General features: G+C 39.3%; 1 protein-coding gene across 1 annotated transcript in view; it reads right to left on the bottom strand.

Annotated features, from left to right (window-relative positions):
• CRACD (capping protein inhibiting regulator of actin dynamics) overlaps positions 1 to 26,180 on the bottom strand; it is a 127,450-nt gene that overhangs the window by 75,949 nt on the left and 25,321 nt on the right. Inside the window, exon 4 of the mRNA XM_030564085.1 lies at positions 23,825 to 23,896. Coding sequence (XP_030419945.1) covers positions 23,825 to 23,896 — 72 coding nt within the window. The remainder of the gene's footprint in view (positions 1 to 23,824; positions 23,897 to 26,180) is intronic.

Below are 26,180 nucleotides of genomic sequence, written 5' to 3'. Positions count from 1 at the left end.
TGGAAAACTATGAGGTGTGAAGGCAATAGCTAAACAGAAATGGATGCAGGAAGCAGAACAACACATCATATACAGCAAATGCTCCTTTTGTATCTGATGCCAGTGAAGTAGCAAGAACACATTAAAAACATCTTTAAACCTGTGTATAATTCCTCAGTTGCACCCCCATCAACAGATGCAACAGCTGCAGCACAGAGAGCTAGTTAAAGTGAAGCCTAATGCAACCTTTGGCATGCTACAATGCAGCACATGAATCAGACTCATCTTTACTAGAAAAATGAGTCCCACAGACACAATCCATCTTTCACCTTAGTTCACTGCACTTGAAATTTATAATCTCTACCAGGGACACCGCCCTATAAGCTGAAGGCAGCTGCAATCGCTGCATTTTATGCAAATTGGATCTGGTCCTGGGACTCCTGGCAAAAGCCCAAAGCACCCTTTCAGTTTGTCAAGTATGGACACTCTTGCTCCAACAACTGTGGCAACTGACAAATCCCCTCCCAGGGTAAACTCACAGTAAGAGTAGTAAGTAAGGTACTCAAATGTCAATGGACTCCATTGCAATATATTTTCTATAGTGTCCTTTCAACAAATAGCATAAAGCACTCAACTCAGTTATGGGTCATATAAATTTAGATGTAATCAGTTAAAAAGATAGAAGAGACTCAGTTTCTTGGATAGAAAGTGGGTAAGAGCAATAGGTAAGAGACAGGTAAAAGACTGAGGCAGGGTGAAGGAGATGCCAAAATTGGTGTTGTTAAACCAGACAGGCACTTTTTGAATCAAAAGAACAAACGTCACGTGACAGATGTTAGTCACATCCCATAATCCACTATTGGCAGGCCCTCAGTTTCCAGAGTTAGGGTGGTATAAGAACCTGTACAGAATAACACAGAATAGGAGTTCAAAATAGGCAGAAAGCAAATGAAGGTGACAAATGCTGCAGGTTGTGATTAAAGAGAAAGGATACAGGGAAACTATGAAAAGGAATTACATTAGTCAAAAAGGGGAGTGTTGAAAGCATAGATAGGATGAAATCCTGGACCATTTGAAGTCAGTGGTAAAACTCCCATTGACTTCAAACAGGGCCAGGATTTCAACCCTGATATTCAGCTAGGTAGGTGCTAGGTTGCGAAGATCACAACAAAACATCATCAACATATCCATTCACTGTCCAAATTGTAGTCGCTTGCCCATTAACACCTGCATTCATACAGTAGGTATACAGACTCTCAGAAGCAGCATTATATTCTATTTTAAATTTTGTATTGTGTTCATTTACCTTTTATACATTGGTTAAGCACAAGATATTAGCTAGACATTGGCATAAAGTGACTTCTGACATTGTCCTTGGAGGTTAAAATATCTTTGTTCCTTGTCCGTGAATTTAATACTCATAAAATATACTGGACAGGCAACCCCTAAAACTGCAGTTCTATTGACAAAATAGACAGAACATAGGCAGCAGCAGTGCAAGCTTCTTTACACTGTCCACCAACATTCATTATTATTTATATTTCAGTAATGAATAAAGACTCTGAGATTGAAGTACATTGGGCCTGGTACAGTACAAAAACATAATAAGAGACAGGCTCTTCCCCCAAAGAGCTTAGTCTAAATAGAACAGAGACTGAAAGACAGTGGATGGGAGGGGAAACAGAGGTACACACTAAGAGGTAAAGTGACTTTTCCAAGATCACACAAGTGGTCAGTGGCAGAGAAGGGAACAGAATATGGGTCTTCTGACTCCTAGTCCAGTACCCTATTTATCAGACCTTTGGAGATAGCCCTTGACCTGGAGGCAGCAGCCCTAACTAATTACGTTTTTTGATCATGTGGGTGGGTGATTATGTACATAGGGCTGGTGTGGTTTTCATAAAAATGTACTCAGTTACATATTAGTGTAAGAGAGCTACGGTATCCAATTACAAATGGTGGCTGCAATACATGTTTTTCTCTTATGTTTAGGAACATGTGTGTGAATGGGTGATCTGGATTAGAGGTCACAATAAATTTGGTATGAATCTTTATGTGGAAATTACTGAATTGAAATCTGCTTGTATATGACACTGCTGTACTACCGTAGTGTCAGAATCAAGGTAGCAATTTGATGTTTAAGATGAAGATGAAGAAATGTGGGCTGCCGGTGGTGAAGTAGAGGGAAGCAAAATGTAAACTGGAACCAAATAGTGAACAGAGATGGAATGTTGAAGAACTTAAATCTTATTTCCTGCCTTTTCCTTTTTTTTAAACTAGCATTGGTGATAAAATCTAGCAACCTCAGCTCTAAGTTAATGGAATTTTTGTGTGGGAATTTCCACTTTTTAAAAATAAGTATGTATCAATATTGATAGCTGTGTATATTGCTAACTCGTAACACTGATATGGATTACCCTCTATATGCACCTCCTGCAGAACCCATGTGCCCCCCTGACTTATTTCCCTTCCTGGTCCTCTGAAGAGCTGTCCTCCCTTCTCCCACAACCTTCCCCATAGAACCCAGACCTTTCCCCAAGTTTCCTCCATTCACAGCCTGGACCGCCTCCATAATCCACCTTGGCCTCCTCCTCAACATGCCCTGCCCTGAATATCCCAAACTTTGCCTGATTATTGTTGATAGGTCTAAATGTGGATACATGTCAACCCTTACAAGCTGAATATGGTAGGGGAGCAGTGTTCTCTGTGGGAAAGGATGGGGGTGACATGGATGGGCAAAGAACTAGGGTGGAGTGGAGGTTTGTTCTGCTGAATCTCCTAGGATTTACAAACTGGAGCTTTGTGCCTCTTTTTCATTCATCAGACATCACAGCGGATCCACTTTTTGGACTATTTCTTTCATGACCCTCAGCTCATCTAGCTTCTCCATATATTGGTTAAACAAGAACTAGGGGAATGTGCGGAGAGAAACAGTCCAAATGTGGAAGAATATGTAAAGCCAAGGAAAGTGAGCAATTATTGCAGTTAGTACAAGAAAAATAATGAGATGAAATTAAAAAATGGAACATTTAGATCTGATATCACGAATAACTTCTAGTTCAGACCTCAGTTGTTTGAGAAATTTAAAACTAGACTGGACAAAATGCTGACAAGTATAGGGAACAATTCTCTATTGGCAAGGAGCTTAACTAGGTTATATAAAAGGTCTTTTACACGTCTAACCTCTGTGATGAAACTGAGAAATATTCAAATGAAAGAGAACTTATGTACGTCCAGAGATGTCGAGAGAAGATGTCAGTATCACCAGTTCGTACCAATCCCATGTGAAAACCAAAAATGATTTAAGTGTCAATAATAAGAAAAATCTCTCTCGTAGATTCTACGCTACTTGCAAGGAAAAAGATGTCTCCACAGATGACATTGCCCTGTGTAGGGCCCTACAAAATTCATGGTCCATTTTGGTCAATTTCACAGTCAAGGATTTTAACAATTGTAAATTTCATGATTTCAGCTATTTAAATCTAAAATGTCAGTGTTGTAACTGTAGGGGGCTTGACCCAAAAAAAATTGTGGGGGGGGTCACAATTCCTATAGGAGGGGTTGTGATACTGCTACCCTTACTTCTGCACTGCTGCTTATGGTCGCACTGCCTTCAGAGCTGGGCAGCTGGAGAGTGGCAGTTGCTAGCCAGGAGCCCAGCTCTGAAGGCAGAGCCGCCGCCAGCAGCAGCGCAGAAGGATGCCATGGTATGATATTGCCACCCTTACTTCTGCACTGCTGCCTGCAGAGCTGGGCCCTCAGTCAGCAGCTGCCACGTTCCGGTCACCCAGCTCTGAAGGCAGCAGTGCAGATGTAAGGGTGGCATGGTATGGTATTGCCATCCTTACTTCTGCACTGCTGATGGTGGGGTGCCACCTTCGGAGCTGGGCACCCAGCCAACAGCTGCTGCTCTCTCACCACCCAATTCTGCAGGCAGCAGTGCAGAAGTAAAGTAGCAATGCCATAACCCCCCTAAAATAACCTTGTGACCCCTCTGCAACTCCTTATTGGGTCAGGATGCCCAATTTGGTCTCCCCTGTGAAATCTGTATAGTATAGGGTAAAAGTATACAAAACACCAGAATTCACTTGGGGGTGGGGCGGGACGGAGAGATGACCAGATTTCACAGCCAATGATGGTTTTTCATGGCCATGAATTTGGTAGGGGGCCTACCTATGTGATATTTATTTCCTGCCTGCTGCTCCACACATGGCTGATATAGTCACTTGTTAGGATAAAATATATGAATCAGCATAATAAACTTAAGCCTCTTTTAAAGGTATCGAGTTCAAATACTATGTAAGTCCTTTACTATCAAGTGAGATGCTATTTCAACACTTTTGTTTACAGAAGCAGGAAGTTACAGAAAAAGTAAAACTTGTTTGCATGTGGACCTATTACTCTGAGTCAGAACATGTTTCAGCAGCCCTTAGAATGCTAAGGAAGATATAGTCAGCCTTAGCTATATTTACTGAGGGACTAGAGCCAGGGCCAGATTATGACCTTCTGAGGCTCAATGTCAAGTGTAAGAGGCCCCATACCATTAAAAAATGAATTTATTATTTCACAGAAAGGACATTGAATATATAAACACAAAAGCTTAAGTTCGCATACAGACAAAGGCAAAGTTGTAAAAATAGAATAATCTTCATTTTCAGCAGCCCTCTCTGAAATGAGGACATCATGATAGAAATAAATTTTAGACAAATTCTTTGAATTAATTGTGTATGTAAGTAAAGTAGAAGTAAACAATATAAAAATACAAAAGCAAACAAAATTACAGTAAGTAATAAAATTTACTCAAAGAGTTCTCAGGAAATTTTTCCTCTCTGTTGGGGCATCTAAATTGTGGAATTCCTTGTCTGAATAGCAATGAGGTTCTTAGAGGATATAAAATGACAATAGAGGATATAGGATGCAGATAACCCACAAGCTAAAGCTCAACTATTAGTTTATATTGATATGAATTACATCCTGGTAATAAGCAAATCATCAGAATATTGTATGTGGGATATATTTTTCAATAAATTGATGTTGTTTATTTTTATGGAAAGTTATGCTGAATTACCTAAATATTGGTACTAACATTAGTAGCAAAAAAGTTTGTATTGAAACTAGTAAACTTTAATTTTATATTATAAATATTAAGATTTGTAAGCTATACAACAATATACATGTATATACAAAACCAAAGGTTTCCGGCACACACACACAACACACACACCCCTAAAACCTGTGTTATTTTAACCAGGATATTTCTGTGAAAGTTAGTGCTATTTTGTCTATGTTCTCACAGGAAAACAAGAGAGAATACTATTTATTTTTACCATGAATAATGAAAATATCCTTCTTTTCTTATGATAAAGGAAAAAAAATGTTTGATTAATTTTGTTAGGGAAATACAAAGTTTATCCGACTATAATAAAATATATTTACAAATGTTTATTCAGATTTAATTTTCACAATGAAATAATGAATTGTTAGGATTTTCTTTTGCCGTACTATAAAAATACAATGTATTATATGTATGATATGTGTTTATGTCTATAGAAGAATTTTTACATAGCATACTACCTATAATAATTATTATCTTGCATGCTCCAAAACTGCTGAGCAAAAATCCCAGTCTTCTTTCTAGGCAGACATCTCTCTTTACATTCGCTTCTCTATCCTGTCTCCCCTAGGACGACTAATTAATCTCAAGTAAACACCTCGGACACACAGAGTGACAACAAGCTATATGCGCGAAAGAGAAAAAGAATTTACCAGAAACAGTCTGGTAATCTCTAGACAGGCATTGACAAAGTGAGAAAAACTAGCCTATGTTATAATGAATATTATTGGCTTTAATAGCCTATAAACCATATATGCACATGGTTTGAAATAACTTGCTCACCAAGTACTTAGAATATTTTGATATATATGTACATCTTCCTTCACTGCTCTCAAAACCGTTTATTATCCTTTCATCATCATTCTCTAATATTTATTGTGAAGGTTCTCGAAACTGATGAAGGGAAGCCAACACAAATTTATCCTCCTCAAGATCCACTTGACCCAAGGCCATAAGATGATCACCTGCAAATTCAGTCATGTGGAACATGGATAGTGCATGGAGGGATAGCTCAGTGGTTTGAGCATTGGCCTGCTAAACCCAGGGTTGAGAGTTCAATCCTTGAGGGGGCCATTTAGGGGATTTGGGGATTGGTCCTGCTTTGAGCAGGGGGTGGACTAGATCTCCTGAGGTCTCTTCCAACCCTAATAATAATCTATGATTGTATGAAGCAGAAAATAGTGTGCACACTAAAACACACAATTGTATGTGTGTACAGATTGAAAGAACACACTAATGTATGAGTTTGAGAGGATTGCTTCATAGACTCTAGGACTGGAAGGGACCTCAAGAGGTCATTGAGTCCAGTCCCCTGCCCTCATGGCAGGACCAAATGCTGTCTAGACCATCCCTAATAGACATTTATCTAACCTACTCTTAAATATCTCCAGAGATGGAGATTCCACAACTTCCCTAGGCAATCTATTCCAGTGTTTAACTACCCTGACAGTTAGGAACTTTTTCATAACGTCCAACCTAAATCTCCCTTGCTGCAGTTTAAGCCCATTGCTTCTTGTTCTATCATTGGAGGCTAAGGTGAACAAGTTTTCTCCCTCCTCCTGATGACACCCTTTAGATACCTGAAAACTGCTATCATGTCCCCTCTCAGTCTTCTCTTTTCCAAACTAAACAAAACCCAATTTCCTTCAGCCTTCCTTCATAGGTCATGGTCTCAAGACCTTTAATCATTCTTGTTGCCTCTTCTCTGTACCCTCTCCAATTTCTCCACATCTTTCTTGAAATGCGGTGCCCAGAACTGGACACAATACTCTAGTTGAGGCCTAACCAGCGCAGAGTAAAGCGGAAGAATGACCTGTTAATGCATCCCAGAATCACGTTTGCTTTTTTTGCAACAGTATCACACTGTTGACTCATATTAAGCTTGTGATACCACTATGACCCCTAGATCTCTTCTGCCATACTCCCTCCTAGACAGTCTCTTCCCATTCTGTATGTGTGAAACTGATTGTTTCCTTCCTAAGTGGAGCACTTTGCATTTATCTTTATTGAACTTCATCCTGTTTACCTCAGACCATTTCTCCAATTTGTCCAGATCATTTTGAATTTTGACCCTGTCCTCCAAAGCAGTTGCAATCCCTCCCAGTTTGGTATCGTTCGCAACTTAATAAGCGTACTTTCTATGCCAACATCTAATCGTTGATGAAGATATTGAACAGAACCGGTCCCAAAACAGACCCCTGCGGAACCCCACTTGTTATACCTTTCCAGCAGGATTGGAAGCATTAATAACTACTCTCTGAGTACGGTTATCCAGCCAGTTATGCACCCACCTTATAGTAGCCCATCTAAATTGTACTTTCCTAGTTTATCTACAAGAATATCATGCGAGACCGTATCAAATGCCTTACTAAAGTCTAGGTATATCACATCCACTGCTTCTCCCCTTATCCACAAGGCTTGTTATCCTATCAAAGAATGCTATCAGATTAGTTTGACACGATTTGTTCTTTACAAATCCATGCTGGCTATTCCCTATCACCTTACCACCTTCCAAGTGTTTGCAGATGATTTCTTTAATTACTTGCTCCATTATCTTCCCTGGCACAGAAGTTAAACTAACTGGTCTGTAGTTTCCTGGGTTGTTTTTATTTCCCTTTTTATAGATGGGCACTATATTTGCCCTTTTCCAGCCTTCTGGAATCTCCCCCATCTTCCATGATTTCCCAAAGATAATAGCTAGAGGCTCAGATACCTCCTCTATTAACTCCTTGAGTATTCTAGGAGCATTTCATCAGGCCCTGTGCTGTGTCTGACCTCACATTTTCCTCGATTTTATCGGTAGTGAGATTATTTATTTAAATAAGTTATGAAAGCACATTATAGATGGGCACTATATTTGCCCTTTTCCAGTCTTCTGGAATCTCCCCCGTCTCCCATGATTTCCCAAAGATAATAGCTAGAGGCTCAGATACCTCCTCTATTAACTCCTTGAGTATTCTAGGATGCATTTCATCATGACAGTGCTGTCTCTGACCTCACATTTTTCCCCGATTTTATCGGTAGTGAGATTATTTATTTAAATAAGTTATGAAAGCACAGTCAGAATTTACCAGTAGCAGCTGGCAACAAAATGCTGCCTGAGGAGACTGATAGCAGACGTTCTGGTAGAAATACAAACTTTACAAGTGCATTTATCGTTTTTTTCCCCCTTAAGCCAGGCCTCCTGTCTGTCAATAATGAACATTACTGAAGAGTAAGGGTTATTTGCGTAGACAGATGTGTATATTTGTCATATTTGAACAAAATATCTATATTTAGAGAGAATCTTCTTTTTCCCATATCTCCTTTATTTATCAACCAATTTTGATAACATGAAATGGAGTCCGTTTTTTCTTGTGTAGAGGCCCCTCATATTGTGAGGCCCTAAACTGTACTTGATAGTTAGTTTTACCTTAATCTGGCACTGACTGGGCCCAAGTAAGCACTTCTCCAGTCCCTCTCCTTTGCTCTCCCTCCCGCCCAGAAGGTGCCTACCTTATTCCCTCCTCCTTCCTCCACCTATAAATGAAATGAAATCCTTTCCACCCACCTCTCTATTCTCCACCCTATGACTCCAAAGAGAAGTGCAATAAGCACCCCCTTCACTAAGTGGTCAGAAAACCTCACATTCCTGACTCCCCTCCATTTAGACAGTGGCTCTGCCTCCCTAATCTATCATGTTGCCAGCTCCATACTGTGTTGTCCTTGCCGTTCCACCCCCTTCTATTTCCTGGCCAAAGATGTGTTCAAGAAATAGTTAAAGATGGAGGGGACAGGTCAAATTGGGAGCTCGGACGAGAGATAATGGGGATTCCCATAAGGGGAGAGCCAGGTCAGTATTGGATCTTTCCAAGAGTCCAAAACTGTCCCATGTTACTACAGCCAGGACTCTTCCCTCCTCCACAGCACAGTGCTCATCCAAACCCATGGAAAATGGCCAGTCCTCAAGGGGTTAAACACCTACAAATGTCTTGAGCATAGTGACAGCAGCTAAAAGTCGTCCAAAGGTATGTCTATGCTGCAAAAAATGTCAGCAAGTCTCAGGTTCATGGGGCTAATGGGCACTGTAGACATTTGGGCTTGGGCTAGAGCCTGTGCTCTAAGACTCACCCTGGGATTAAAGAGCTCAGGCTCCAGCTCAAGCCCAGTGTCTACACTGCTGTTGTTAGCCGTGTAGCACAAGTTGGTTGACCCAGGCTCTGAAACCTCGCTGCTATCGGTCTTTTTTTGGCTGTGTAGACATTGAAACAGATACAAGAACATTTGTTTACAAGCTTCATGAAGTACAGTGGATGCTATTGAGAGATTCTGACTTGTAACTACACGTACTGTAGAACAGAAGGATAAAAATAAAAGTTTGTGAGTACTTTGTGCTCTTAAAGCACTTACTGATGTTTGGATGCTTTTAGAAATGGAAAGATTGCTATAGCTTTCCACTCAGCAATGAAGTGTTCATCCAACATATTAAAAAAAGCAGCAGCTATTTTTACAGGGCCAAGGCTGATCAGCTAAAGCTGGTCTTCAAGGACCCTTTTAAATACAGTAGTTTTATTTATATGCACTAACGATCTTCTGACCTGCAGAAGGCTTTGCTGAATATTCTCCTCTCAGTGAAAATATTTGCACAGCCTTGTCATACATGTAGTCATTTACACTTATTTTTAATTTGTATTATGGCAATTCCTAGAGGCACAGAGACTGGGGTTCCATTGTGCTAGGCGCTGCACAATCATATAGGGTTTGTCTAAGCTTGAGTTTGTGGTCCTGTTTTAATTCCAGGTAATTAACAAACATTTGTTCCAGAGCACAAGCAGTTTTGGTTTACCTTAGACTAAGTCTTCAGACAAACCGATGATATGTGTGTAGACAACATTTACAATGGTTTTAGTTAACTTGAATTAGTTTGCAATCAACTAACTTGAGTTTAAAAAGGACAAACACTTATAATCCATAGTTAGAGACAGTTCCTACTCTGAAGAATTTACGGGCTAAATAGACAAGACAGAATACAGGTTGGAGTGGAAAGAGAGACGTAGAGAGGTGAAGTGACTCGCCCAAGGTCATGCAACAGGTCAGTGGCAGAGCCAAGACTAGAACCCAGATCCCCTGTCCAGTGCCTTAACCACCAATATACACTGAGTCTTCCGAGCTCTGCGTAATTATTTCCACCTGTGCAGGGTAGTATAAAATGCTAACAAATCAGATTCCTTAATTCATACTTGTGGTAACATTTTATCAGGACCATTGTTTGCATATGGCACCTGCAGCTTCAGGGCCAATCAAAATTTTTCTGTCAAAATTGTTTTTCAACAGAAAGTTAAGTTTTTGACAAAATGAAATTTTTGGCAAAAAGTGTTTGCTTCCTGTGGGAAATATTTATCTTTCGATCAAATAACCAAACGCCTAAAACCAAACGCCTAAAATCCTAAAAAAAATTCAATTTGGAAATGTCATTACAGTTCCACATGGGAGTAGTAGTTCAGGTTTCTCATGCCCCCTTTCTCCTCTGTGGGCTGAAATGTGCTCCCATCATGGACTGTAGTGACTCAATAAGAGAGGAGAGCATCATGCATCATGGGAAGATGTAGTCCAGCCAGGAAGCCTGGCCCATGGAGGAGAATGGGGGCATGATGAACCCAAAGTACAACTAACTCCCAGGAGACATCCAGGCAGCATTTCTGAATAAAAATTCTTCAGATTTTGGTTGAAAAATTGAGTTTTAATATTTTTGCTAAACAAACAAACAAACCCTATTTTCCCCTGGATGCCCCCCCCCCTCATTTTCCAACCTACTCTAGTTCTTTTGCTATCCAGCCATTTTCAAATCATATCTGAAAATAATCTCTCTTCTTCCTCTGACTCTATAATATTTCTTTCCCTCTATTTTAATTTTGCATTTGTAGTTGTATTTTTAGTCCTGTTGGGATATTGGCTAGGAGACTGGTCTTTTCTTTTAGGTGCAGATCTTAGTTAGCCAAACCTATTTCACTCCCAGAGTGGATTACTTTGACGTGCTCTGCACAAGGATTCACCTGAAAATTACTCAGAATCTTTAGGTGGTACAAAACCCAGCTGCCTGTTTACATGGCAGAGTTCCCCTGCGTGCCACACACCCCTCGCCCTTACTTGCTGCAGGCGGCCCTCTCCGTGGCCCCCTGCCCCAGCTCCCTCTGCCTAAATGCCAGTGGCAATCGGGGTGGCCGAAGATCCGGCCGCCGCGGTCCCTGCCGAAGAAAATGCCGCCCCCCAAATCCTAGTGCCCTAGGCGACCGTCTAGGTTGCCTAAATGGTTGCACCGGCCCTGGTTAGATGGAAAGCAGAAACAGACACTAGCTTACCTTGGAGTCACATGCATAACCTTTTCAGTCTAAGTCTGGTCTCACATCAGAGATGGCAATTTCTTTTCTGACTACGTTCTTCACTTAGTTCAATCTGCTGCTAGGTTCCCCCAGTATTAACTGTAATGATAGCACCTAACTTGTCATGGGATAGGAGGCAGGGTCTTTTCATGGACTGAGAACTGGTTAAAAGACAGGGAACAAAGGATAGGAATACATGGTAAATTCTCTGAATGGCGAGGGATAACTAGTGGTGTTCCCCAAGGGTCAGTCCTAGGACCAATCCTATTCAACTTATTCATAAAGGATCTGGAGAAAGGGGTAAAAAGTGAGGTGGAAAAGTTTGCAGATGATACTAAACTGCTCAAGATAGTTAAGACCAAAGCAGACTGTGAAGAACTTCAAAAAGATCTCACAAAACTAAGTGATTGGGCAACAAAATGGCAAATAAAATTTAATGTAGATAAATGTAAAGTAAAGCACATTGGAAGAAATAACCCCAACTATACATACAATATGATGGGGTTTCGTGGGTGAATACCACTTCCTCAGTTGCATGTATTCACCCACAAAAGCTCATGCTCCAAAACGTCTGTTAGTCTATAAGGTGCCACAGGATTCTTTGCTGCTTTTACAGATCCAGACTAACACGGCTACCCCTCTGATACTTGAAATATGATGGGGGCTAATTTAGCTACAATGAATCAGGAAAAACTATCTTGGAGTCATTGTGGATAGTTTTCTGAAGACGTCCTTGCAGAGGCAGTCAAAAAAGGGAACAGGATGTTAGGAATCATTAAAAAGGGGATAGACAGTAAGATGAAGAATATATTAAAGCCCTTATATAAATTGATGGTACATCCTCATCTTGAATACTGCATACAGATGTGTTCTCATCTCAAAAAAAAGATATACTGGCACTAGAAAAGGTTCAGAGAAGGGCAACTAAAATGATTAGGGGTTTGGAGCGGTTCCCATATGAGGAGAGATTAAAGAGGCTAGGATTTTTCAGCTTGGAAAAGAGAAGACTAAGGCGGGGGATATGATAGAGGTATATAAAATCATGAGTGATGTGGAGAAAATAGAAAAGGAAAAGTAATTTACTTATTCCCATAATATAAGAACTAGGGGCCACCAAATGAAATTAATGGGCAGCAGGTTTAAAACAAATAAAAGGAAGTTCTTCTTCACACAGTGCACAGTCAACTTGTGGAACTCCTAGAAGACTAGGACTACTACAGCATTTAAAAGAGAACTGGATAAATTCATGGAGGTTAAGCCCATTAATGACTATTAGCCAGGATGGGTAAGGAATGTTGTCCCTAGCCTCTGTTTGTCAGAGGGTGGAAATGGATGGCAGGAGAGAGATCACTTGATCGTTACCTGTTAGGTTCACTCCCTCTGGGGCACCTAGCATTGGCCACTGTCGGTAGACAGGATACTGGGCTAGATGGACCTTTGGTCTGACCCAGTACGGCTGTTCTTATGTTCTTAACTAAATGCATGAAGCTATATTAAATACAATAAAAAAAGAAGAGGCCGGGCCCAACTATCAATATGACCCTTCACATAGCTAAGCGTGGAAGATTTTATATGGAATGTTATCAGTGGAATTCAATACTTTCTTTAGGGCAAATGAATTTTGTGAAGAACAGCAACAGAAACTGATCTCTGACTGAAGAAGAACCTTGACATTTGAGACTTTGCAAAAGGAATTGACATTGAGAATCTTTGTGTTGCAGCATAAAGCCAGAATCAGTATTTATAGCCTTAGAGATTGATTCTGTGCCACTGGCTTCAATAGGAGCAGTAGCAGGCCTAGGTACTGTAAGTATCACCATCTCCATTTGACACATGGATAAACTGAGGAACAGAGAGGTAAAGGCCAAAATATTCTGAAGTGTCTACTTATTTTTATCATCCAACCTGAGACATCGAAGGCTGGGTTTAAGAGGTACTAAGCACCCAATATTGCCACTGAACTCAAATGGAGTTACGGGTGCTTAGCATGTCTTGAAAATCAGGCTCTAGGCACAAGATTTTCACTGTGACCTGTAGGGCTAGCTCTTCAAAATAATTCAGCATCTATGAAATTCTGGCCCTGTATATCTCAAATTGAGCATTCAGAACTGGAAACACATAAAGTTAGTGGACTCTAGAAAATTTTGGCCAAAGCGGATTGCCTGCTCTCCTGCTCTAACCACTATCGTATAGCTAATTAAAGCTATCTGGAACTAACAGCCTAAAAGATGTAACAGTCCAACCACCAATGTCCAGATATTTGTAACCTGATTTGACCAAGGACAAAACAAAAAATACCATGTTGACATTAACATGATATGCCCAAGTATAAATGTAGCACCAGTAAAATCTGAGGCTTATACTGGCAAAGAAGAGGAACTGTGGCCAATCACACTTTTCATACAGAAAACAGTTTTTAGCATTATATATACACCATGTGGTGTTTACTCCCTCAAGTTTTTCTAAAGAAACAAGATTTTCTCGCACGTTGAATGTTATCTTATTTCTAAAAACATTTTTCAGTACAATGTAACAAACAAAATATATGATTGGGAGTTACAAACATTTAATGAAAATCTTCAGAAACAAACTAGTGATTTTGAGTGACTCAAGTTTTGGGTGCCCAATTCAAAACACCTTAAAAGAGACCCAACATTCAGAGACTGAATGTTCAGCTCTTTCTGAAAATCAGGTCCTCATAAGCTGTTTCAAGAAATCACTCCAAAAAATCACAAGTCACTTTTGAAAACATAGGTCTTGATTACTATGAATTATATGGCATCACAGACATGATTTCATCAGTTACAAGTAATGAGGCCAACCAAAATTCAGGCCAATAAAATTATCTCACAGCCCAGTTTTGCACATTTTCTGTTCCTATAGTCAACTCAGAAGATGCACAGTCAAGATTTCCATTTTAAAAACTTGAGATTGGATAGTGCCAATTGTTTCATTTTTCTCTTCTTGTGCAAGGTGATACACAAAGGAGCTAAGACTTTCTGACAAAGAAGAAATGTTCTTTTATGAATGTCACATAAGGTTTCTATTATTTAATTAAATTCTAGCTGGTTTCACATGGTGAGCATCTAGATACAGTATTTCTTCCCTTACTGCATAACCCAAAATGGGATCAGTAATTACGTATTCTGACACGAAGCAGCTGGTATCACTAAAACTGGCAATTTGTGAAGCACTTCCATAGCAGAGTGTCATTACTCAGAACGACAGGACCTTATTAATGAAGCAAAGCAGTAGATAAAAATATATTTTGATTCACTGTGACTGGCAAGCATCAGAAAAACCTAGCTGGAGATTATCTCACAAGGAATGCATTTAGATATGTTTTCTGGGAGCAGAAGCAAATGCATGAATCTCACCCCCATAACACAGATGCATTGACATGACATTTTTACTAGCAGGTGAAAAGGAGGTCAGATGGAGTAAAGAGTAAGATTCTCATTATACGATGTTTCCTACTTGAAGGTCATCACAGATGGATAGTATTTTTTTGCCCCCATCAGCACTCCTTTTGATTTGATTTACTTAGTAACCATTAAGTCACTCTTACACTACTTGTTCTATGAAGCAGAAATACCAAATGAGAAAAATGTAGCCAGCATTACACATACACAGCACTGTAGCACATACAATGTGCCAGACACAGACGAGATAAATATGTTGATTTCACAGTTGTATGCTGTTTTTCATAGTTGTGAAAGTTAGTCTGATATGAGGAAACAGAACAAGATGACTCAGGTTCCAAGCAAATACCAACTGCACCATTGCTTGCTGTGTGAACAATATGAGGCTGGAAAATACTATATGTCTGTAATCTTTTCATGGCATGTCCTGCCATGAGTGCAGAGGAATGGCCTAGACGACCTCTCTAGATCACTTCCAGTTCTACGATTCTACGTTGTAAAGTGGGTCTGACTCAAACCAAGCACCCTCAGCTCACAATAGTCTTCTATTTTGCAATGACCTAAACAAAATTCCAGATTCCAAATTACCCTAACCCAGGGGATGGATGGGAATCTGAATTAAGATTCTGCATGTCTAGTAAAACTAGAATCGGAAGGATTAAGTTTTTATTGGTCAATGTTGGTATACACGGATTTCATTGTACACACACAAACTGACAAAAATATTTCATTGATGAAAATCAAAATTTACAAATAGGCAAAGCAAGCAAAACGCTGCTTAAGAACCTATAGGAGTTTGATTTAAGGATATTTACATTGTTTTGACACGTGATGTTGACTGTTTGTGTTTAACTCCTATACATAGCCTTAACATTTTCAATCTCAGCACCTATTGTCACTAAATAATTATTGCCTGATCCCCATGTTGTCTGACACTCCCGCTCATAATTTCCCAGAATTGTGAAAATTTAAATCAATAAAAAAGGGAAAATGCTTAAAAATAAATATATCACCTGTCAAAATTATTTTCAAAATTGAATTCTGCAAAGTCTAAGTAAAACAAGTAGAATGTGTGGACTGGATGTTATTTTCTTGCACTGATAAAATGGAGGTTAAGATCAGAAAGTTATGCAAAGGAGCTATGAGTTGTAAAATATATTAGATTATACACTTTTGGGGGCAAAGATTGTGTCATCCTCAGCATTTGGAAAGCACCAGTCACATTCTATGCAACACTGCTATCTAAATAACAACAGCAAATGCCTGGATGCCCCTGCAGTGGTAAAACCCTTGGGAGGTCTGGGAGAAGCAATATCTGAGGATTCCATTGTACAGGTCCGGCTCCTTTTGTTGGACAGGTGAGGTCTGTCCACCCTACAGAAAGGAACCATGGGGCCACTCCCAAATGTGGCAGATCACCAGGGACGTATGGGTATTCTATACTCCGGCTGGGAGGTGTGATTGCAGCACAGGTAGACATACCTGAGCTAGCATTCATTCATCTAAACCACTACTGAACATCTACACCACTATTGAACAGCCCCACAGCCCAAGCCCTGCAAGCCCAAGTCAACTGGCATAAGCCAGCCGCAGGCGTCTAACTGCAGTGTAGACATACCTTCTGTGCATAGATTTAGGGGCACAATCAATGCCAATTTAAACTAACAATTAATAAAAGCTTACTAGATAATTTTAACTGTTTAACTATTTTTTGCTCCCTGCATATTAAATAAAGAATCTGGCCCACAAACCCTAAGGATCCATTAGATCTGCAGGGATACCAAAGATATGCCGTGACACAGAAACAGTCCCCTTCACCGCACCTCCCCTTGCAGAAGCATCTGGTGAAGACACTCTATGTCTAGTGCCTGTGTGGACAAAATAATACTCTAGTATTTCCAAGGTGTGTCCCAAGGTCTGCTCTGTTTCCAGATGCTGCTGGCAAACACCAGTTCTACTGTACTCAATAGTTGTTATTCTGAGTATTCCTTCAGATTGCCAACAGGAAAACATTTCTCCAAATAAGGTTGAGACAATAATTGGAGCATGTAATGAGGTTAATTTCAAATGTATGTTGATTTTAATACACTATGCATTCTTTTGGCCTGATGGTAACATGCATCCAGGTAAGAGTCTGGTGCTATTACTAAATGTTTCTTACATCAGAAAAACTAACCAGTTGATGTAACTGGTAATTGATTTCAATAGATTTCACTAAGTGGTTACATTTAATTTTAAATTTAGTGCTTGTGAAAGTGATGAGACTGACACCTTTAATGAATAAAAGGTCTCTACCTACAGAATAGGTTCAACATGTGCAGCAGCAGTGGGAGCAGCTTACCTTACATTACTCTGAAAATTTATTGCAAACCCTGACCTACCATGCCCACCTCATTGGATGTCACAGGATGGCCACAGTTCTGAAATTGCCAAAGTTGTGCCAATTGCGATGTGGACTCTTGTCAAGTAAGGAGTGGATTTTTAAAAATGAATTTGTGGTCTCAGTACTGTTCTTTGGGCTCAAATCACAAAAGAGCTGTAGTAGAACTGGAAAACTGTCACCCTGATTGGCAACTTACATAGAAAGGCCAAGAACTGAATGGACCATGGAAACAGAATTAATCAGTAAAATACTTAGAATTACAGATTATTAGGGTTGGAAGAGACCTCAGGAGGTCATCTAGTCCAATCCCCTGCTCAAATCAGGGCCAACATCGACTAAATCATCCCAGCAATGGCTTTGTCAAGCTGGACCATAAAAACCCCTAAGGATGGAGATTTCACCATCTCCCTAGGCAATCCATTCCAGTGCTTCACCACCCTACTTATGCATTACTCTTCTATATTCGAAGCACTTTACAAATATTAACTGATTGCTTGATCTTCACATGACGTGTCCATGTGAGATGAATAAATACCCCCATTTTAAGGATGGGGACACTGACACCGAAGTTATCAGACTACAGGAGCTCTGGGCTCCCATATCCATGCTTAGGCCACCAGGCCAGCCTGCCTTCCTTCTAGGTTAACTGAGGTATGGTATGGTGTGGTGAAGCTTGCACTGTAACTGTCTATGCTGTGGACAAAGGATTACATTTTTCAAGGAAGTAAATCTCTATTTTCCTAAGTACCAAGTCCACTTTAGAAAAAAGTGCTCAAAAGTTGGCTTAGTGTTCTTTCATTCTCCACATTTTATTATCATGACAATTTGTAGTATTATACTCTCACATATTTATTAAGAAAGAAATGAATCAAAGATTTGAGATGACAAACAAAGCAATACATGATTTATATAAATTTCCATGGAGCACTTGCCACTTAAAGGCAATTGAATAATTTTTGTATTATAATTGGCTTTATTCAGCCGTAGTAAAACAGTATATGCAAACAAATATTCATTACTTGAACTCAGAGTTCATATCAGATTAAATATTTAGAAGCATATTTCCTGGGATTAGTCTTTTCACATTTACATCTAAAAAAAGTTCTTGTGGACATTTGTTAGTTTGGTCTTTGCAAAACCACTGACTTCTGCTGCATGAAATATATAAATAAAAGTACTTTGTTCTCATATTTTTCTGTATAGCATTAAGTATGTTTTTAATATTCTATAAAAATAAAACAAACATAATATTGATATTTTAATGTCAGCCAAAAGAGAAAGCTGTACATCTACTAGAAAAATAAATATAAAGAATCAAAAAGATCTGTGCTGGCAAAATGAAAAAGCAAGTTGTAGATTATTCAGAATGATGAAGTCTTCATTCCAGTTTTGTCTGTTCTATTTTATGGCAGTGGTGGTTGTTTGTAACTTTCAAGAGAAAAGAGCAGAAGCCATAAAAATGAAGCTCATGAACATAAAACATGAACTTTAGAAAAGTACATCAAGTAATTGAATAGTGAAAGGGCCTTTAACTAACGAGCAAATGTCCTTATCCCTGAGCTACTGCAAGCAGATAATTTTGGGGAGGTGGGGGCAAAACAGGACACTATTCCATTTCCATGCCAGCTTAGTTCCAGGTAAACTTTGCCACTGTGATAAATCATGCTAATTATGCAGAGATTCTTTGTTGTGTGGGTTACAAATCATTAATACCATTACACTAGTAAAATGCCTCACATTTAGGAATAAAAGTTGGACCCAATTACATCTGAATGCCAAAGGAGACAGCCAGTGCTTTGTCTTCAGCATCACCAACATTCATTGTAATTTATTTTATTTGATATAACAGTCTTCAATTCTGTTAAGCACTGTTATAAAGAGGACAGCGATTAATTATTCTCCATGTCCACTGAAGGTAGGACAAGATGTCATGGGCTAAATCTGCAGCAATGGAGATCTAGGATAGTATTAGAAAAAAACTTTCTGAATATAATGCTAGTTAAATTCTGGAATAGGGAGGTTGCGGAATCCCCATCTCATTGGAGGATTTTAAGAACAAGTTGGACAAACACCTGTCAGGGATGATCTAGGTTTACTTGCGTCAGCATAGGGGACTGGACTTGACGACCTCATGAGGTCCCTTCCAGCCCTACGTTTTTGTGAACCTACAACTGGATAACACAGAAGTCATGATAGCTTAAGAAAGGATGTAGGAAGGACTCAGTACACTAATAAAAGGATATAATCTTCCATGCAGGTCCTATAAGGATCAGTAGGGACAGTTAAGTGTATCTATTGTCAAGGGAAATTAATGCACTACAGATTCTAAGACACCACAGTAACATGTATCTTAGATATGAACACTAGACGGATAGACAGCCAACTGAAGGTGTAGATTACGAGTTCTACATTGCTAGGCTCTTTGCTTCCTAGGACAGACACCATCATCACTCCTGGAGTTCCCAGGTGATTACACCAGCAGCCTCTATCTCAGACTCTCTATGGACATGATAGTATGAGGTGCCGAATGCCCTCAACTCCAATGGACCTCAATGAGAGTTGAGGGGATTCAGTACCTCGCAGGAGATGTTCAGCATATGATAGGATCAGTTCCTCCAAGAGAAACACTAGTCAACCAATGAGAACACTGTTTTGTGTTTCAACAGGGTTAATACTGGATATCAGATTTTGTTTCAATATTTTTTGGATTGAATGAAACTAGTACAATAATATTGAGGAGACGAGCCCCACTTGCAATGCCAACAGACCCCGGTCATCAGCAGGAAGGATTGAACTGGGGACCTCTGCAGCTTAGTGCGTGAGCCTCTACTGTGTGAGCTAAGAGCCAACTGGCTGTCAGCTAAAGCTGTAGAGCAGATTAATTTTACTGTCTCTAAGTGGTCTTGGTGCCACTAGGTGGGACAGAACACCACACCCAGAAGGAGTGTGGGTTACAATAACATTGCATGTAAATGCTAAAAATTGATGTTCAATACAAAAAGTGAGATGAGTGGAAATGAACAAGCTACTAAAAATAAATGAACAATAGCAAAGGAATCCTTCTCAGCTGGTGCCTGGCTACTCTGGACAGATGAACACATCTCTCTTTTTTGTGCACTTTAAAGCTGAGGTACATCAAGCAGCAAATCTAGTTTGCTACTGTTTGATATGGAGGTCCTCCTCACACCACCACTTCGGAAAGATTTGTCAAGTTTGAACATCAAAACAACAGCTGTAGTCACCTTGCATTGAAGGCAGCCATCTCAATCATGACTTGTAGAGGAGAGAAATTAACATTTTACTTTAAAGGAAGTTATTTCCAAAGAGAATGATAATTTCAATGCTCTTGTTTTCCAAGTTATTAACACCAGATTACTATGCCAGAGCTCATCAGATTTCCTACTGCATTTTGGGGAAGACCCCTTGACGCTCTGCATAACTGCATTAGTCCTGATACTGTGAGAAAATATCTGGAGCGTCAGTTAACTGAGGCAACAGTGCAAAGATGGTTACTGTATGTGTAAGGTAATGAAATATTTATCTGTAATGTAAGTTAAGCTCATGCTTCCCCCACCCCTCTCGCTTTTTCTTTAAAAATAGGCTCTGTGATTATATGAAAGAAAAAATTGTGTCAGTCTCTTCAATTACTGGGCAGAAGCAGGTTGCAGCACCAGGAGAGAGAAACATTATCTCTAATTTTTCTCATTACGGGGAGCTTTCCTCACTTTTGATTTAAACCAAACTTCTTCCCCCTTTTGAATCACAGTAGGTGTGTGTGTGTGGGGGGGGTGGTCATGGTGAAGGAATTTTGCCTTAAAGAGGCACAAACACCCCGGAAGCGCCTTGGTGTGCAGTCTGATCCCTTGGATGTGCCTGGCCGGATGCGTGGGCTGTTGCAAAGCTGAAGGAAGAGGCACCAGCTCTCACCTCCATCCATTTCTTCCCACTCCCTTTGGAAGGATGTGCAGCTATAGTGATGACAAAAGGGAGCAGTCCCTGTGCTGCTCTGAGTTTAGAGACTGAGACTGCCCCTGTCCCTGTGACCATCCGCATTTGGGAATTCAATAGGTTTTTAAACACAATTTCTAACAATCATGTTTCCCAATGCAATGATGACCATGACCTTAAAGTGTAGACAAGAACAAGTCATGGTCAGGACGCTATTTGTGTAAGAACTTGGTTAGCAAGTGGCAGTATCGTATACAGCAGTTTAAAACTGTAGCCGATTGGTTCATCTTATCATCCATTTATCATTTATTTGGAGTTATGGTCAACTCACTTGCTATTTCATATATTTTTTATGTGTGCTAAATAGATGCAAGATGGGAAGGTCTGGAGCGACCAGAGGCTGGATCAAGGAAGGTCTAGGGCATGGTAACAGTCAGGTTCAAACACCAATGCCCATTCTGGACTAATGCAAGAGACACAAGTCTGAGGCATTCAAAAGATGCATCATGCCAGTTACCTTGGTTATATTTCAACAACAGAAGATTGCTATGTGGTAGTTCTATCTACCTTTCCACAAGAACTTCTACCCTTATACCACTCATAAGACTCAAGGTGTATGGGTCAGATGAGGGATGCAAACCCAATTTATGTGTCTCTGTCTATTAAAGTAGGAGGCACCCTCAGGATATAAGTTTCCTACATCAGAAAAAGAGATGGTGACTCTCAGGACAATTAATCTATCCTTGAATGTGGCTCATGGCTGGCTGCCAGATATCTGGCAGTTTTTATAAGAGATGTGATCCAATGACCTATGCCGAACGTGTGATATAAGATAAGACAATGATTATTTCAGTAGCAAGTTTGCAGCAAGTGTGTAATCACAAACCAAACCCTGGATTCAAACATTCCTTTCTGAGAAAGTTTCGATCTGGAATTTGCAGGTTAGGCTTGAGCTGAGTTCTTGGGAATCCAAGTGGAAAGATGTCTCAGAGGAAATCTCAATAAGTCCCATAACTAGTAATAGCTAATGCTGTAATGTAAAGTCACATAACAAAAGGAAGGCAATTTCCTTCCCACAATGCTAATGGCAAAGTTGTCTTGACTACGGAACAAAAGGAAAACCTAAAGAAGTCTGAAAATTTGACGAGTAAATCCTTTCCTTTGTACTGAATGAACATATTGTACTTCCACACATATCCACAAAGGAAGAACTTCTTTATACTATAAATCTGTTCTGTTTTTTTCAGTGAATTGCTAATCAAATGAGCACATGATCTATTAATATATTACAACACAGAGCTGGCCAGTTATTTCAAAAATTCAAATGTCAAATAACTTGTGTCTTCTTCCTAAGTGATTTTCCTCCTAATGTTGTATGTCTGTCTCTCCCTACTTCTGCTATCCTTTGAATGCATAATTAGAGCTGGTTATATAACATGTTGAGTGCTCAAGATCTCAGTGTACTCACTCATTTATTCTTTATTTCCCTGATGAAAGGTTTGACCTGACAGTTAGTTACAGTGGGATTTACTTCATTATTCCATATGGTAAAATGTGAGTTAAGTAAAAAAATTTTTCCCTTTGGTGGATTTTCAAGCGTGCAGGCTCAGGTGAAGCTTCATCTAATCTAATGAAAACAGAGTGCTATTGTTTTACTTGCTTTAGAATCATTGTTCACATACATGAGGAAAGCCTGAAATGTTATGCAGTGTCCTTTATAATATAAAAACATTATCCATTGGCTTTTACTGAAAATAAATCTTGTTCATTTAACCAGCAGTTTGGTCAGAAAAAAATATTAGGAAAAAAAGATAACACATTTAACACAGTATTAATGAATCATATAATGCCCAATAATTGCACAAACACACATCTAATACCATTGGTGCCTCTTCAGTTCACATAAATCAAGTTAATATTAAATTTGTCAAATAATCCCTGTAAAACCCATGTAGAAGATAAAAACTACAGTTAGTATCATTCCATTTTTATCATTGAATATCAGTGCAATTAAGAGATGGTACCATTTGACAATACAGAAAAATCCAGTAGCAATGGAATTTCAGAGGAAAGCTTTAAAAAATAATATTTGCTGATACTGAAAAATAACTAGGATGATCCTAAATAGCTCCCCACACACACTTTCACATTCCTCACCAAAGTTATCTTCTAGCCCCAAATACATTAATTCTGTACCTTCTAGGTCAAAAGAGCCAATTCAAAAGACAACAGAAAAATATAGATTAGAGAGAGATATAGATTGCAGCTATGAAACAGAAATAATGAGGATTAAAATCTTCCCATCTAGCTCCCCCGATGTTAGTTGCCTATGAAAATGCAAATAGAATAATGGAAGAACATTCCCTCTATTACTCTTGCATTTGGATTTGACTCCAGTTCATACACACTTTTTTATTAACGACCCAATGAAAATGAAGGAAAGCAGCACATAAATTAGCAGCAGCTCAAAATTTACAAACATGAAGCACAGCACACTATGCTCTTAAATCAGCCATTCACTGGAAATAATCACAGCTAAACCACCAAAAATGTACAACGCACATTTGACTTACAGAACATTATATGCTTCAGAATCCACAAAACCAGTTTGTGTACTTACAAGGTTTCTTAAACAAATTGATCATCCCTACAATTTCAGATGTAGTCAGAAAACCTCCAGACTTGATCTTCTCTGAGGAGGAAACAACAGAAGCCATGAAATCACCAAGAAAAAATGTTTTTATTTTTTAAGAGAGCTCTTAAGGGCATATCGTAAAGTGAAAGGAAACTTTGTGAATGCAGACTTATGAATCACGTGGTGCATGCACTCCTATATTTAGCTTTTATTTAACACTCCCTCACTAAAGTCCTCATAAAGTAAATGATCTTCTCAAAGAAAATGCAAACGGTAATTCTTAGCTGGTAAATCAGTGTGATTTAGTGAACCAATAACGGGATTAGGAGCCAGGAAGTCTAAATTCTAACCCTTTACTTGCCACTCACTTGCTATGTGAAATGAGGTAAGTTGCTCAACCTCTCTGCTCCCAGTTTCCCCATCTATAAAACTGAAAAATGACAACTTACCTTTTTTATAGAGGTAAACAAAGTAAACAGCTGGCATGGTACTTTGAAGATATAACAACTGCTATATAAAAGAGTCAGTCATTTTAAAAGGCAACACATTAAAAAATTAAATTATTTTACAATTAACATTTCCAACATCTACAGAAATTGTTATACATCAAGTAGTTAAGTACTAGTACTTTCTGAGAAAGGGTCACATGGTACAAAATGGAGATGAGAAGTGAGTTAGGGCTTGTCTTCACTTAAAACGCTACAGTGACATAGCAGTGCCACCGCAGCAGTGCTGCTGTAGCGCTTCAGTGTAGACACTACCTCCACCTCCTTAAGAGGTGGTAGCTAGGTTGACAGAAGAATTCTTCTGTTGACCTAGCACTGATTATATGGGGACTTAGACTGGTTTAACAATGCTGCTGACTGATCTAGTTAAACCAACCTAATTTTCTAGTGTAGACCAGGCCTTAAATAATGAGATTTCCTCTCTGGAAGTGAGAAGAGTTCAAACATCTAAAGAAAGCTTTACTAATCAGTTCTAGTCACACATTTTGGCCACCAACAAAAGTCCACTGAAATCAGTGGAAGTCGTTCCATTTACTTCCATAAGCTTTGTATTGGGCCCTTAATGTATTACTCCACTGGCTACTTCTTTACAGAAGTTTCAAACATCTATGACTTCCAGTCTTTGAGAACAAGACTTTAAAAAATAGTAGCCAAAAGTTAGGCTCCTAGATCCATATTTAGCACCTAAATAAGTGGCCCGGTTTTCAAAGTGCAGAGCACACAACAGCTACTACTCTAGTAGCCTTGTGCTAGGCAATCCTGAATCACATTCTTTCTCTATCTCTTTTTATACTGTGATTCACAATCTGTCGTCTTAGAAGTTTTGGACAAGATTCTTTTAAAAATTGGTGGCTAAAGTTAGCCTTTTAAATCCACTTATTTAGATTTTCAAACATAGATTTCAAGCCTAGACTTAGGCACCCATTTTCGAAAATCTTGATCTCAAAAACTTTAGATCCTATCATTAATCTCTCTGCCCAGAACACATTTTGGTTAGTGGCAAAATCGTTCACAGCTCTGCACTTGTAATTTTTGCTGCCACATACATCCTGATGAGATTGGGTTTGTAAGAAACCCAAATAGCTAATGGCCATCTTCTGGTTAGGGTGACAGAGATCCTGGCTCCTGCGAACCAATGAAGGTGGTTCTTGAAAGAGATAAACAAATGTTTCTTAACAGGGTAGCACCTTAATTAAACCCATGGCACATTCAAAACAAGCTCTCATTTCTTGGATCACGATTTCTCTCTCTGGCCAAGTTAACACAGTTCAAATAACCAAACTATTAGTGTCTCAGAACCCCAATCACTGCTCAGACACCTCAACACCACACAACATAGGGACAGTTATATCCCAAAATACAGATGGGCAGACAAATGAGATGGAGGTGACAGGGGAGGAGGAGGAACAGGTAAAAGGAAAACTGGGAATAATATACCTAGTTGTTCCCCCCCACCTTCTGCCTCCCAGGGCATTAAAAAAAGTTTTACAGTACATTTATCAAAGGGGTAAATTTTATAATATGTTTCTTTTAAGACTCATTCTGTTAGTGAAACTGATAGATTCTTATGACATAAGAGGACTTGTCTTGTCTGAGTTTACTTTTATTTCTAATTTAAAAAGCAACTATCCAACTCCCCAAGTGTCTCTGACAAATTACACGAGGGATTTATATGTAAAAACGAAACGAACAAACTGCATTCAGTCTGCAGACCAACAGACAAGTAGTACAGATCTTGGAGATGTTATGCACTAACACTTGGAAGCCCTCCTTAAACTGGTTCAGAATGTGGTAAACCACCAATTAAGTTTCTAGACAGACCCAACATATAGTAA

The sequence above is a fragment of the Gopherus evgoodei genome, chromosome 5 (genome assembly GCF_007399415.2).
Source record: "Gopherus evgoodei ecotype Sinaloan lineage chromosome 5, rGopEvg1_v1.p, whole genome shotgun sequence".
NCBI lineage: Eukaryota > Metazoa > Chordata > Testudines > Testudinidae > Gopherus > Gopherus evgoodei.
The sequence above is the reverse complement of the archived record's forward strand: the minus strand, read 5'-3'. Positions and strand labels throughout refer to the sequence as shown.